Source organism: Vicugna pacos, chromosome 20 (assembly GCF_048564905.1).
Source record: "Vicugna pacos chromosome 20, VicPac4, whole genome shotgun sequence".
NCBI classification, from domain to species: domain Eukaryota; kingdom Metazoa; phylum Chordata; class Mammalia; order Artiodactyla; family Camelidae; genus Vicugna; species Vicugna pacos.
The window spans coordinates 10,761,224-10,775,261 of record NC_133006.1 but is presented as its reverse complement, the minus strand read 5'-3'; the positions used below and the strand labels follow the sequence as shown (position 1 = coordinate 10,775,261).

At 36.1% G+C, this 14,038-nt stretch overlaps 1 protein-coding gene and 1 non-coding gene across 2 annotated transcripts in view; both read right to left on the bottom strand.

Moving 5' to 3' along the window:
• Positions 1–8,119, bottom strand: part of CRISP1 (cysteine rich secretory protein 1) — a 35,656-nt gene extending 27,537 nt beyond the window's left edge. Inside the window, exons 1-2 of the mRNA XM_072945813.1 lie at positions 7,997–8,119; positions 5,722–5,832 (exon numbers count right to left, since the gene is read on the bottom strand). Of these exons, the coding sequence (XP_072801914.1) occupies positions 5,722–5,832; positions 7,997–8,119 (234 nt within the window). The remainder of the gene's footprint in view (positions 1–5,721; positions 5,833–7,996) is intronic.
• Positions 8,120–10,918: 2,799 nt separating this feature from the next.
• On the bottom strand, positions 10,919–10,991 carry TRNAA-UGC (transfer RNA alanine (anticodon UGC)). The gene has a single exon. It is a non-coding gene; the product is annotated as a tRNA-Ala (tRNA).
• Positions 10,992–14,038: the final 3,047 nt, after the last annotated feature.

The following is a 14,038-nucleotide window of genomic DNA, read 5'->3' as shown; positions in this document are numbered from 1 at the left end:
AGAATTTATAGACAAAGAGGATCCAGTTGACTTGATGAAGGTGAAGTTTATTCTAGACAGAAGGACATGAAACTTAAAATTTTATCTAGCCCCTTTATACCTAGAGAATTTGTGCTATTATCATGACCAGTTGATTCTAGAACTTGTTTCTATGTCTTTTCTTCTTATTGACATACTGGCATGGTTATAAGAAACTTACTTATTTTAGAGGAACTAATTCCAAAACACCTTTTCTAAAATATGATGTTTTTCTCTGTTTGCAAAATGAATTCAAGTTAGCATTTATTTATTTTTAATTGTTTTTTGTTTTTTGGGGGGTGAGGGAAGTATTTAGGTTTGTTTATTAATTTTTGTTGATGGAGGCCCTGGGGATTGAACTTAGAGCCACTGAGCTATACATACACTACCCCGCAGTTCACCATTTAAAAGCATTCATTAATTTGCTCTTTGTAGATGCTTACTTTTTGATAAAGTAAAATAATTAAAACTAAAAAGCTCATATTTAATGAATAGTCAGTTCCAAATTGACAATGTAGATTTATTTTGAAGAAAGCTGTAAGAAAAAAAAATTACTTGACTTCTGTTCTTGTTGTAATCAATCAAGCTTTATCAGTCCAGAGGGATTTTCTTAGTTACCAATTTTCTAGCATGCTTTTTATTCTTTATTATAGCTAACTCAAAAAATGTGTTTACCATGTCTGAACTTAGATAGAGAGATGGAGAGTCACTATTTTACATTCAGTGTTAAGTACTTGTCTTTATGAGTACACCCGCAATGGAAAGTCTTCACTCTTCCCTCTTGAATATGTAAACGGCCTTGCAAAATGTTTTGCAAGCAAATTATATATATTCAGAATATCTCAGTGCCTGAACTATGATTGAAAGGATGGAGAAATAGCATGCACCATTATGTTACGTTCATTCATAATAATGAATATGATATAATTTAAATCTATCATTGTGTGTCTTTACTGCCAGGTACTCAGCTAGCTAGTCTGTCTCTAACGCTTACAACAATCATTCAGTGAGTTTATTTTACAGAAGACAAATACGTTAAGTACTTACCTAAGAACATAGCTATGAAATGCTTGAGCTATGATTCGAATCTAGTGTTTAGCACTTCTGTGCTCCTTATCTTTCCTGTGCATGACATTGATTTTATCTTACGGACTTTTTTTTCAATATTAGACTTTTATAATTATTAGTGCAGACATCAACTTTTTTTTGGAATTTAATAAGCCCATCCATATCATGTTTATTAAGGCATAACTAAAAAGTGACATAAAATGTTTAAAAAGAGACTTGTTTTTTACAACACAGCAGCAAAAATAATCTGAAAAACCTCCCAGTAGCATTTTATAAACACTGGATAATATGTCACAAAGCTTTTTTTTTAACATTTTTTATTGATTTATAATCATTTTATAATGTTGTGTCAAATTCCAGTGTAGAGCACAATTTTTTAGTTATACATGAACATATATATATTCATTGTCACATTTTTTTTTCTCTGTGAGCTACCACAAGCTCTTGTATATATTTCCCTGTGCTATACAGTATAATCTTGTTTATCTATTCTACAGTTTTGAAATCCCGTCTATCCTTTCCCACCATCTGCCCCCTTGGCAACCACAAGTTTGTAAGTTTGTATTCTATGTCTATGAGTCTATTTCTGTCTTGTATTTATGCTTGGTTTTTTTTTTTTTTAGATTCCACATATGAGCAATCTCATATGGTATTTTTCTTTTTCATTTTCTTTTTAAAAAAATATTTTTTATTGATTTATAATCATTTTGCAATGTTGTGTCAAATTCCACTGTACAACACAATTTTTCAGTTGTACATGAACATATATAAATATTCATTGTCACATTTTTTTCTCTGTGAGCTACCATAAGATCTTGTATATATTTCCCTGTGCTAAACAGTGTAATCTTGTTTATCTATTCTACAATGTTGAAATCCCAGTCTATCCCTTCCTACCCCTGCCCCCTTGGCAACCACAAGTTTGTATTCTATGTCTGTGAGTCTATTTCTGTTTTGTATTTATACTTTGTTTGTTTGTTTGTTTGTTTGTTTTAGATTCCACATATGAGCGATCTCATATGGTATTTTTCTTTCTTTTTCTGGCTTACTTCACTTAGAATGACATTCTCCAGGAGCATCCATGTTGCTGCAAATGGCATTATGTTGTTGGTTTTTATGGCTGAGTAGTGTTCCATTGTATAAATATACCACTTCTTCTTTATCCAGTTGATGGACATTTAGGCTGTTTCCATGTCTTGGCTATTATAAATAGTGCTGCTATGAATATTGGGGTGCAGGTGGCATTTTGAAGTAGGGTTCCTTCTGGATATATGCCCAGGAGTGGGATTCCTGGGTCATACAGTAAGTCTATTCCTAGTCTTCTGCGGAATCTCCATACTGTTTTCCACAGTGGCTGCACCAAACTGCATTCCCACCAGCAGTGTAGGAGGGTTCCCTTTTCTCTGTAGCCTCTCCACCATTTGTCATTTGTGGATTTTTGAATAATGGTCATTCTGACTGGTGTGAGGTGATACCTCATTGTAGTTTTGATTTGCACTTCTCTGATAATTAGTGATACTGAGCACTTTTTCATGTGCCTATTGATCATTTGTATGTCTTCCTTGGAGAATTGCTTGCTTAGGTCTTTGCCCATGTTTGGATTGGGTTGGTTGGTTGTTTCTTACGAAGTCATATGAGCTGCTTATATATTCTGGAGATCAAGCCTTTGTCGGTTTCATTTGCAAAAATTTTCTCCCATTCCGTAGGTTGTCTTTTTGTTTTACTTATGGTTTCCTTTGCTGTGCAGAAGCTTGTAAGTTTAATTAGGTCCCATTTGTTTATTCTTGCTTTTATTTCTATTGCTTGAGTAGACTGTTCTAGGAGAACATTTTTGAGATGTACAGACATCAACATTTTGATAGAAGTCAAAGAGGTATGGTTTCAGCTAATAAATTGGGTATTGGCATATAAATCAAAATACACAATATTGGAGATGCATAGTTAATTCTGTTCATTGCAATCATGTTGAATTTCTTCCACCAAATGCAATTTATTCTCTTATTCTAAAGCAAGTTTATAAAGTAACTTAATACTTTGAATATTTAAACTGTAGGTAGTGACAATGGTTATTGAGTGCCTGGATTGACTATGTGAGCACCAACTTTCCACATTATTTTGTGCATCGTTTTACAGAAAGTTCTTGTTATTCTTTGATTTGGCTTTTTACTCTCAGTGTATTTCTCAAGTCACGTTATTTCCCAACTGAATGTCTGAAATTTGGGCACCACAATTTGCATGCAATTTTAACCCCTCCTTCAACATGGCAACTAGAAAGGAAATAAATGGCAGGATAATGTAACAGTAAGAGTTTAGAAATAGAAAGTATTTATTATGAGTGCTGTCTGAACAAGGTGAATAATTGTAAAAAGATGTAATCTTATAATATATTGAAGGCAAATCTAATCTGATTTTCAAGTCCTCTTTTCTCCTTCAAAACACTTCTAGCCAACAGAAAGCTATTGTCAACTCAGCGGTCTCTTTTATTTCTTACCATCCCATCTTTACCCTTCAACTCGGGATGGGAACCAGCTTTACTGATAACGTTAAAGTTTGGGACGATGGAGCCAAAGAGGCCAAACTAAGTTCCAACAATCCAAACTTTGATATTTTAAAGAAAAGAACAGACCTCTTGAGAAAGATCATGGTTGGAAGTCTCAGCACAAATTTACGTTATAAAAATGTGTTTCATTTTTAAATCAGACAATGGAAGGTATAAAATTGGAAGCAACTAGGTGAAATATTGGACACAGAAAATCTCTGACATTTCCTGTCAGAGTCACTGCCTTATACATGTGGAGTGATGGCAATGCTATGATGAAACAACAACAACAAAAGCAACAAAGTTTGTATCTTTAAGTTATCTACATATTCCAAAGGTGTTACTAAGGGTGGAACACAGAAATTTAAGGAGACAGAGGAAGGGAGAAGTGAGGACCTGGTGGCGGATAGTAGTAAAATGCACTGCTGGAGAGTCCACATTCCCAAATGGACTATCACAGGATGACAGTCACTTAAAATCCAAGAAGTATTTATTGAATGCTGGACAGTTCTCACCATGGGCTTACATATACGGAAATAACTTGTTTTTAGTGTTCGCTGTGAGTCGGGATTTTGTTTTTTAAGTATCAGATAAAGTGCAATCGTTTTCATAGCTTTCTCATTTGCTTAAAGTTACATTCTTTTTCTTACATTCCTTAAACTCTTTGTTCTTAGCATTTGTCATCACATTTGAATCACATTATCAGAACCTTAATGATTTAGTTTAATAAATATTGACAGAGCTCTGACTTACTGAAAGTTGGTATACCAGGTTCAGGTGCTCTAGGGGATAGAAAATTCCTCAAAGTAAAGGATGTTGTATGGGCAAAAATAACAGACGGTCTCTATAGCAAAAAGTGTGACTTACTTCATATTCCACTTAAAACTTAGCTATACTCCTGCACAGAGTAGATGCCCCCAGATACTTGTAGGCTAAATAAATGAATGGTTCAAATTTATTTTTATACCTGTTGCCACAATGGAAAGTTTGAATTGTATTAGTATTATTGACATTAATAGGATCAATATATAAATACTTCAAATAAATGGATTTTTTTACCAATGTAGAAAAAAATCATTCCATGTATCTGAATAGCATGTATAATTCCTCATTTGGTTTCTGCCATTTTAAATTGAATTAACTAGTAAGAAATTTGATTCATGCTACTTATTCTAAATATTCATATTACCAATTTAAGCTGATTTTGTACTGAAGCAATAAAGTAGCTTAATGTGATATTAGATTTTTAAAACTTTAATCTTTTGTGTCAAATATTAATTGATGCCACTTTAAAACATTTTTATAGAGTAAGATATTTTATAGAGTAAGGTATTTTGCAAGATAAAGTCAATTGTATTTTATTGATAGCATTCTGAACATGTCTTTTGTTGGAGAATTATTCACCTAACAATCACATATTCAAGTCTCAGAATCTCTTAAATTATGCTTATTATATTTGATTATCAATTGATTCATCAATTGATCAATAGATCCAAATGGGTATGTTTTGACACTTTAAATTTTGTATTCGTAGATTTCATATATTAAAACTGTAAAATATCTTGTTTTCCAATCTTAAAAATGATCTTCCAGGTTTCTCCACACTTGTATCAGATAAATATCTTGGTTTTTATTTGAGACCTAACATATTCTGTATTCTTTCTGATCTTTGGATTCTGTAGAAAACATAATTCATTGTGAAACTGTCCAAGGTTAATTAAAAATGTATTTTAAAAAGTCCTACTGGGAGGTTTTCTGGCAAATACGTAGAGTCAGTGTACACTGAATCCTCGTGCTCAAAACACATGCCGTGGCAGTTAAAACATTATTAGTACCTATTTTAAAAGACGTATTCATGGTCCAAAGCAGATTAACTTTATCTGGGGAGCAGAAATGGAATGGAAACCCCAAAAACAGCAAGGTGAAGAGACAAGCCATCAGGACTCCACTATTGGAAATGACTCGTGGCATCTTTGTGCTCAACTCCCATGAGATGTAGCTCTGATGTTGTTCCATCCACTGTGGGGAAACACAACAGTGGGTCTGCAAATGGAGGCTGAAAGTCACCTGCACTCTGGTAAGAACCTGAGCCATACGACATACACAATGGGCATTATCACTGGAGTGTCAGGGAAGGTCAGCAGCAGTCCTCCACCCAAGAGCGGGACCGAACGACACTGCTTCTCCACAAGGATAGGTTCTGTATCCTTGAGACAACAGTACAGGATCAGAAAAATAAGGGTTTTCATCTGAGGACCCTGGGAGCCTGAAACAGTCAGTGCAGAGAAATTAAACATGGAGCAGGGAGTATGGACAGAAAACAACCAACCGTTTCTCTGATAATTAGTGATTTTGAGCATTTTTTCATGTACCTTTTGATCATTTGTATGTCATCCTTGGAGAATTGCTTGTTTAGGTCTTCTAACTACAATGAGGTATCACCTCACACCAGTCAGAATGGCCGTCATTCAAAAATCCACAAATGACAAATGCTGGAGAGGCTGTGGAGAAAGGGGAACCCTCCTACACTGCTGGTGGGAATGCAGTTTGGTGCAACCACTATGGAAAACAGTGTGGAGCTTCCTCAAAAGACTAGGAATAGACTTACCATACGACCCAGGAATCCCACTCCTGGGCATATATCCAGAAGTAACCCTACTTCAAAATGACACCTGCACCCCAATATTCATAGCAGCACTATTTATAATAGCCAAGACATGGAAACAGCCTAAATGTCCATCAACAGATGACTGGATAAAGAAGAAGTGGTATATTTATACAATGGAATACTACTCAGCCATAAAAATGACAACATAATGCCATTTGCAGCAACATGGATGCTCCTAGAGAATGTCATTCTAAGTGAAGTAAGCCAGAAAGAGAAAGAAAAATACCATATGAGATCGCTCATATGTGGAATCTAAAAAACAAAACCAAAAACAAACAAACAAAAACAAAGTGTAAATACAGGACAGAAATAGACTCATAGAAAGAGAATACAGACTTGTGGTTGCCAGGGGGCGGAGGGTGGGAAGGGATAGAATGGGATTTCAAAATTGTAGAACAGATAAACAAGATTATACTGTATAGCACAGGGAAATATACACAAAATGTTATGGTAGCTCACAGAGAAAAAAATATGACAGTGTGTATATGTCCATGTATGACTGAAAAATTGTGCTCTACACTGGGAATTTGACACAACATTGTAAAATGATTATAAATCAATAAAAAAAAGTTAAAAAAAGAAAACAACCAACCAGCCCGCCAAGAAATTCCTTCCCCAAATACAGTTACCATGAGAAAAATTAATTTAATGGAAGGATCTCAGTGAGAGAATACTCCTGAGGTAACACAAATAAAAGGGTAATCTATAAAAGAATTGAACATAAACTGAGTAAGCTTCTCAAAAAATTTCACTAGCATGCTAAAAATAAACAGAAGGCTATTAAACAAAAACAGTTGGATATGGATCAAGAACTGTTGGATAAAGAACGCATCAGTAATCTCAGAAACAGGAAAATACAGTCACTGAAATGTATTACCCCTCACTTGCAGAGGAAATCTTTTGCTCCTTCAAGATTGAATGGATGGAGGTGATTTTGTCGTGAAAGAATTAGGGACTTCACAGGGTTGTTACCCACTAGTTAACTCCTGACTGGATCATCTGCAATAAAGCGTTGACTCTGCGCAGCAGGATAAATAAATAAATAAATAAAGCATTAAGATTAAATGTCAAGGCTTCCTGAGTCAATGAAGTACCTTTTCCCTAAACCACATCAAGAGCCTTTAACCTAACCATGCTTTGCAGAGCCTACATTGATAGGCGCTGCCTTGTGAAAGCCAGAGCTAGGAGGGAAAAGGAGCAGCATTTATCTCAAGCATTTATTTCAAAGTCAAATCAACTGGTCATGTACTTAGATTCCTTAATATCTAAGATCCATACAGTCATCTACTTGAAATAGCCATGAATCTTAGCCTTCTGCTGAACTCTGACCACCATTCATTACTTGCAGGGTCCTCCATGCTAACAGGGCCACTGCTGTTCCATCCAGACGATATTTCTAGGAAAAAAACGAAGTCATCTGTCAGATGACCATTGGAGTACTGTTTTTACAATAAAAAAAGTATTTATTGCAATCGCTTAAATGGTGACAGAACATTTGTTAAATCATTTTATGCGTACATGACTCTACTTCATGCCAAATAAGAAGAGACACATAGGTGCAGCCCTTGTAGGCCCTCAGGGTCTGGATTGTGTGGTGTGTTAGAAGCGCGCTCAGCGAGCCAAGAAGCTGTCAGCACCACGAGTGGTGGTGCCAGGAGGGGCCTGAGCAGACTGCGCGGTGCTGACACCCCGCTTTCCCTGACAGTGGTGCTGATGACGAGAAGGACACCGCTGCTGTTGTTCTGGTCCTTGTCAGAACAAGGAATCACAAGTAGGTCTGCTTGAAGCAGGCTTTCCGTATCTTCCAGGAACCAGACACAAAACATCCGTAGTCTGTGTGAGATGGGAGATGAGGGGCAGGCTGCAAGGCTCCAGCTGGGACTTGTAGACACAGAGCTTTCTCTTCTATAGCTGTGTTTCTTTCTCATCGCAAATGACATCGATGAGAATGTAAGAGAGTCACTCTTCAGCCTAATCCCCAAAATTATAACTCCAATTCTACCACTAAGTTATATCCACAGCAAACGTAAGATTAGATAAGCAGAATTTACACAAGTATCCAGTATTTGTAGCCAATGTAAGAAAAAATATCCCAACACAGAAGTAAAGAATAATTAAGGCACCAATCCAATCTGACCCAATCTGTTATAGGAGACTTGACAGTATCCTGTCAAGGCAGGCATTCAGCAACAAGAACATTATGAAGAATTCTTCAGTAATCAGTTACTAAAATTATTACTGCATGCCATGGATATTCTTCGTTTGAATGTGATAACCGTTTGTATAGCATTATGAGGATATGGTTTGCAATCAGTTTTCCTTATTAAGACTGTAGTAGACCAGACGGTATTTTTTTGCCTACATGTTCACAACAAAATCGATTACAAGGAACACCAATCATGATGTTAATCAGGTTCTGAAAAAATTTTATTTTAAAACGTCAAAGCAGTTTCTGTGGTTTGCAATTACTGTGTGACCCCCTAATATGTCCTAGAACTAAATATGTATTTATATGTGTATGTCTGTATTTATATAAACATGTATGAATGAAGATTATATGTATCTCTTCACAAACTGGCAGCTCTGCCTTCTGTGCAAGCATGACCCTGTGCATGTACTCAGGGTTACTGGCGGGAGTATTTGGCATACGGAGAGGAGTAACTGGCAATATGTCATGCCCACAGTACAGTTTGTTTTCTTTATTTTAATTTTAAGGAGTAGTAAATCTGTTGAATTAAAAAATGAAAGGATTTTCTGGACGGAGTGTTTGGAATCCTCTGCCCTTCTGATGGGTTTAATCGTATATTCATAATGTTGTACTGAAAACTTAACTGTATTTTGGAGGTACTTTAAAGCAGATAAAGCAAGTATCTTTTTTGCTAAGGATTTTACAATTCAGCTTGATAAACAGATATTTTGTGGGCACATACTGTTAAGCGCTGAGGATTTATTATTTTGCTTTTTGAGGATTTTGAGGATTTATTATTTTGGGATTCGTAATTCTCACCACCCTCACCCTGCCCCCTGGCACCCATACCTTTCTCCGGTTACTGCCTGTCCAAAGTCCAACTCAGTTCATCTCTGACATAAAGAATTTAAGAAAAGCTATTGATAGCTTTCTTCAGAGAACTCTTTCAGCATTTTCTAAATATCTACCCGCTTTGCACACAGACTCTCTAATCTTGTATTGTTTATACCTACTGTGTACTGTCTCTGTGCCCCACTGATTCTGAAAGTCCCTGCGTAAGTTTAGACAGTGCTTGATTTCTCATTATGCAGGTTTGCACCCGTTCTCAAAACCTTAGTATCTCTATCTGATGGCAGAACCCATTTACAAGATGTGGAGCTCACCCGAGCTTGTCATGACCAGAGATACATGATAGCACTTGGGACGTGGGGTTTGGAATCAGGCTGTTAGTGTTCGAATCCCAACTCTGCTCACGGTGCTATGTGGTTGACCTTAGCCTCTCTCCAGCTTCCTTACCTATTGACTGGGATAGCCTAACTCATAGATTTCTGTGATGCAGATAAGAAAATGCATATTAAATACCTAGGGCGTGTTCTAACACGTGTAAATACTCAAATATTTGCTATATATATTTGCTTGTATCTCTGCTTTATATATATTATAGGATATAACTAAAGTTTTCTGGTAATGAAATGAACTTAACAATAGAAATTAGTTTACTCAACAATATGTTTTACTACCAAGTCAATGTTTTGGGTTCATATGTTTATTTTCAGTGAAATATTAAATTAAGATGCAGCTAGAAACTGAAGGTTAGCTTGCTAAATAGATGTGAGGTGTATGTATCAGTATTAAGACCCAAAGGCCACACTTTATTGCAGCAATTAGCAATTAAATTCCCAATTCAAATAGATACACCTTAAGGAATGAAAAAAAAAACCCATAGATATATCTGAGAAGTGTTAGTGGATTCTGATATCAAAATGCTTTACTACTCACAGTGATACATAATTTAGAACAAGAAAAATGATTGGCTTCCAACTAGGCAAGATACTGTGTACAGAGCAGATTCCATTTTCAATAATTGGAGTTTGGTTTTTTTTTTAATTTGAAAATTTGAAATATTTGACTTTGGCTTTAGATGCCTTTTTAAGTACACAAATAAGATAATATTCAGATAAATAGCCATTGTGTTCATCTTGAGACAGCTATTCATGACTTCTCTATGGGAGCATCTAAGTACGCGTAGAAGAATAGGAGGAGCATTCAGAATGAGGAAGGAAAGAGTGTTCCCTGGCCTGTGCTCAGGAGGCGACGCCCAGAGGTACATGAGGATGTGTGAGGAATGTGTGCTAGTGCCGGAGAAAGCCTCGCAGATGTCGCTGTACATAGTTACTGGGTCAGGCCCTCGAGAATTGCTGCTCAAGGTGGCCCGTGCACCAGCAGTTTTAGCTTTGCCTGACTCAGAGTCTTAGTCCATTTAGATACTAAACATTTAGATTGCTGACATAATTATTTCTTATTTTAGCAAGATGTGGCCTTACATAGTCTTTGCTTCTTGCATTTCTGGGCATAACTGGAGTGGAAAGATCCTTGAACAAGGCTGGGGTTAATCCGTTGATAACTTATTTATTATTTTATTACTTATTATTTTTAATGGAGGTACTGGGGATTGAACCCAGGACCTTGTGCATGCAAAGCATATGCTCTACCACTGAGCTACACCTTCCCCCAATCCGTTGATAACTTACAGTTGGTCCTCCGTGTCGGCAGCTTTTCTGCATCAGAGGATTCACACCAACTACAGGTTGTATATATGGAGTGTTTACTATTTTGTTTTTTGTTTTTTAGGAGAAGGAACGATTTATTACTTGTAGCAAGTATGGAGAACCCCAGGTATTTTTACAACGCCGTGTCTTCCAAAATAGAAAAATAGGGGAATTTTTCAGCTAACGGTACATGCATATTCATAAAGGGGCTTGGGTTGTATATGCGTATTCGTGAAGGGGTTTGAGCAGAAGAGAATTCAGCATAGAATTGGGGCAAAAGTTGACAGAGTCCAAGCTGTAGTTTATTGAAGTCATGAGAGTCAGAAAAGGTCAACATCATGTTCCATTAAATTGCAGTTGATCTGATGGTTGAAGACCCCAGGGCGAGTTTAAATTTTCACTTAATATGATAACTCTGGGTCCATCCCTGTTGCTGCAAATGCAGTGTTTACTGTTGAAAAATACCTGCGTGTAAGAGGATCCAAGAAATATGAACCCACGTTGTTCAAGGGTCAACTGTATACAGAAGATACAGGTATTGGTTTCTCTTCCTGTACCTTGAAGGGACTGTGATGCTTCTCAAAGCATCGAGAAGTCTAAATGTTATCAGTCTTTATGATACACGGTAAGAGTAAGCCATTATTCAAAAGTCATTATTTTTCTAGAGCTCATCTATGAAATTAGTACTTAGATAGCTAAAAACACCTAAAATAAAGCATAAAAGAATGAAAGGAAGTGGGGAGAAATGGTTTATTAAAGTTTCTGAGAACTAGTATTTACATATTTCTACTTTTACACAAGTTTGGCTAAGGAGTTAAGGGCTTGTTACCTGTATCTTTTTTTTTTTTTTGATAACGTTTCGGATTTGCTTTCCTAACAGCTTTCATATATAACATACAGCAGTGTTAATTACATTAATCATGTTGTAATTACATCCCTCGTACTTACTTATCTGATAACTGGAAGTTTGTGCATTTTGACTCTTCTCATCCAACCTCCCTCCCCCATCTCTGGTAACCACAATCCTGATCTCTTTTCCTGTGAGTTTGTTTGTTTGCTTGTTTGTTTTTTGAAGTATCTAAAACACTACATTCATTTCTTGTGTACAACATAGTGATACAAAATGTTCACTGTAAGTCTAGTTGCCACCTGTCATCATACAAAAAAATTACATGATTACTGACTATATTCTGCATACTGTACACTTCATCCCTCTACTCATTTATTTTGTGAGTGGAAGTTTGTACCTCTTAATTTACTTCATCTGTTTCACCCACTGCTCTAACACCCTCCTTCTCTCTGGCAACCACCAGAGAACAGTTTGTTCTCTGTATCCATGACACTGTTTTTGTTTTATTATGTTTGTTCATTTGTTTTTTAGATTCCACATATAAGTGAAATAATATGGTATCTGTCTTGCTCTGTCTGACTTAGTATAATACCCTCTAGGTCCATCCATGTTGTAGCAAATGACATAATTTAATTCTTTTTATGGCTAAGTAATATTCCATCCATTCCAATGGGTATCTTCTTTATCCCTTCATCTGCTGATGGATACTTAGGTTGCTTCCATATCTTGGCTACTGTGAATAATGTTGCAATGAACATAGGGGTGCATTTATCTTTTCTAACTAGTCTTTTTGTTTTCTTTGGATAAATACCCAGAAGTGAAGTTTCTGGATTGTGGGTAGTTCTATTTTTAATTTTTCGAGGAACCTCCATACTGCATCCCATAGTGGCTGCACCACTTTGCATTCCCACCAACAGTGCATGAAAGTTCCCTTTTCTCAGCATCCTCACCAACATTTGTTACTTCTTATCTTTTTGATAATAGCCATTCTGACAGGTGTGAGGTAATCTCTCATTGTGGTTCTGATTTGCATTTTCTGAATGATTGTGATGTTGAGCATCTTTTCATGTGTGTGTTGTCTAGCTGTGTGTCTTCTTTGTAAAAATGTCTATTCTGTTCCTCTGCCCATTTTTAAATTGGATTATTTGTGTTTTTGATGTTGAGTTGTATGAGTTTGTTTTTTTTTTTTGGATATTAACCTCTTAACAGACATATTGTTTGCAAATATCTTCTCCCATTCAGTAGGCAGTCTTTTCATTTTGTTGATAGTTTCCTTTGCTGTGCAAAAGCTTTTCAGTTAAATGTAGTTCCATTTGTTTATTTTGGCTTTTGTTTCCCTTGCCTGAGGACACAAGAGTGCCCATTCTTGCCATTTTTATTTAAGTGTTAGCCACAGCCATCAGATAAGTAAAAGAAATAAAAGGCATCCAGATTGGAAAGGAAGGAGTAAAACTGTCACAGTTTGCAGATGAAATGATACTATACACAGGACATTCTAAGAAACCACCAAAAAACTATTAGAATAAATAAGTTCAGCAAAGTTGCAGGATACAAAAGAAACATACAGAAACCTGTTGCATCTCTATACATTAATAATTAAGTATCATAAAGAGAAAGTAAGAAAACAGTTGCATTAAAAAGAATAAAATACCTAGGAATAAATCTAAGGAAGTAAAAGACCTGCACTCGAAAAGATATAAGACATTGATGTTGGTAAAATCGAACAGCTCCGTGCAGAAGAATGAAACTGGACTACTTTCTCACCACCTTCTTTTTCGGAAATCCATGATTCTCTAACCCTTACTTTCTAAATTTTGTCGTGGCTTGGTTTCTTTATACAGTCAAGGTCCGTCATAGTACCTGTGAGAAGAGCTAAACTCTTTGAGATAGGATTCATCTCAACTCATTCAAAGAAGACAGGGAAATGTTTATTCTACAGCTTTGGGGTACCCACTGTTTGTGAGGTATTGTGGTAAATCTTGACAGGATTTAAGCTTCCACATTAAGATTTCTTAGAAAGAGGTGAAGACACACGGGAACAACTAAAATCTGATTTGAAATGTAAAAGTGACAAATTCTCTTCGAGTTCAGGGCAAATCAGAACTGCCTTAATAAAACGTAGGAGAAGAATCAGAATATCCTTCGTGGTGCAGATTAA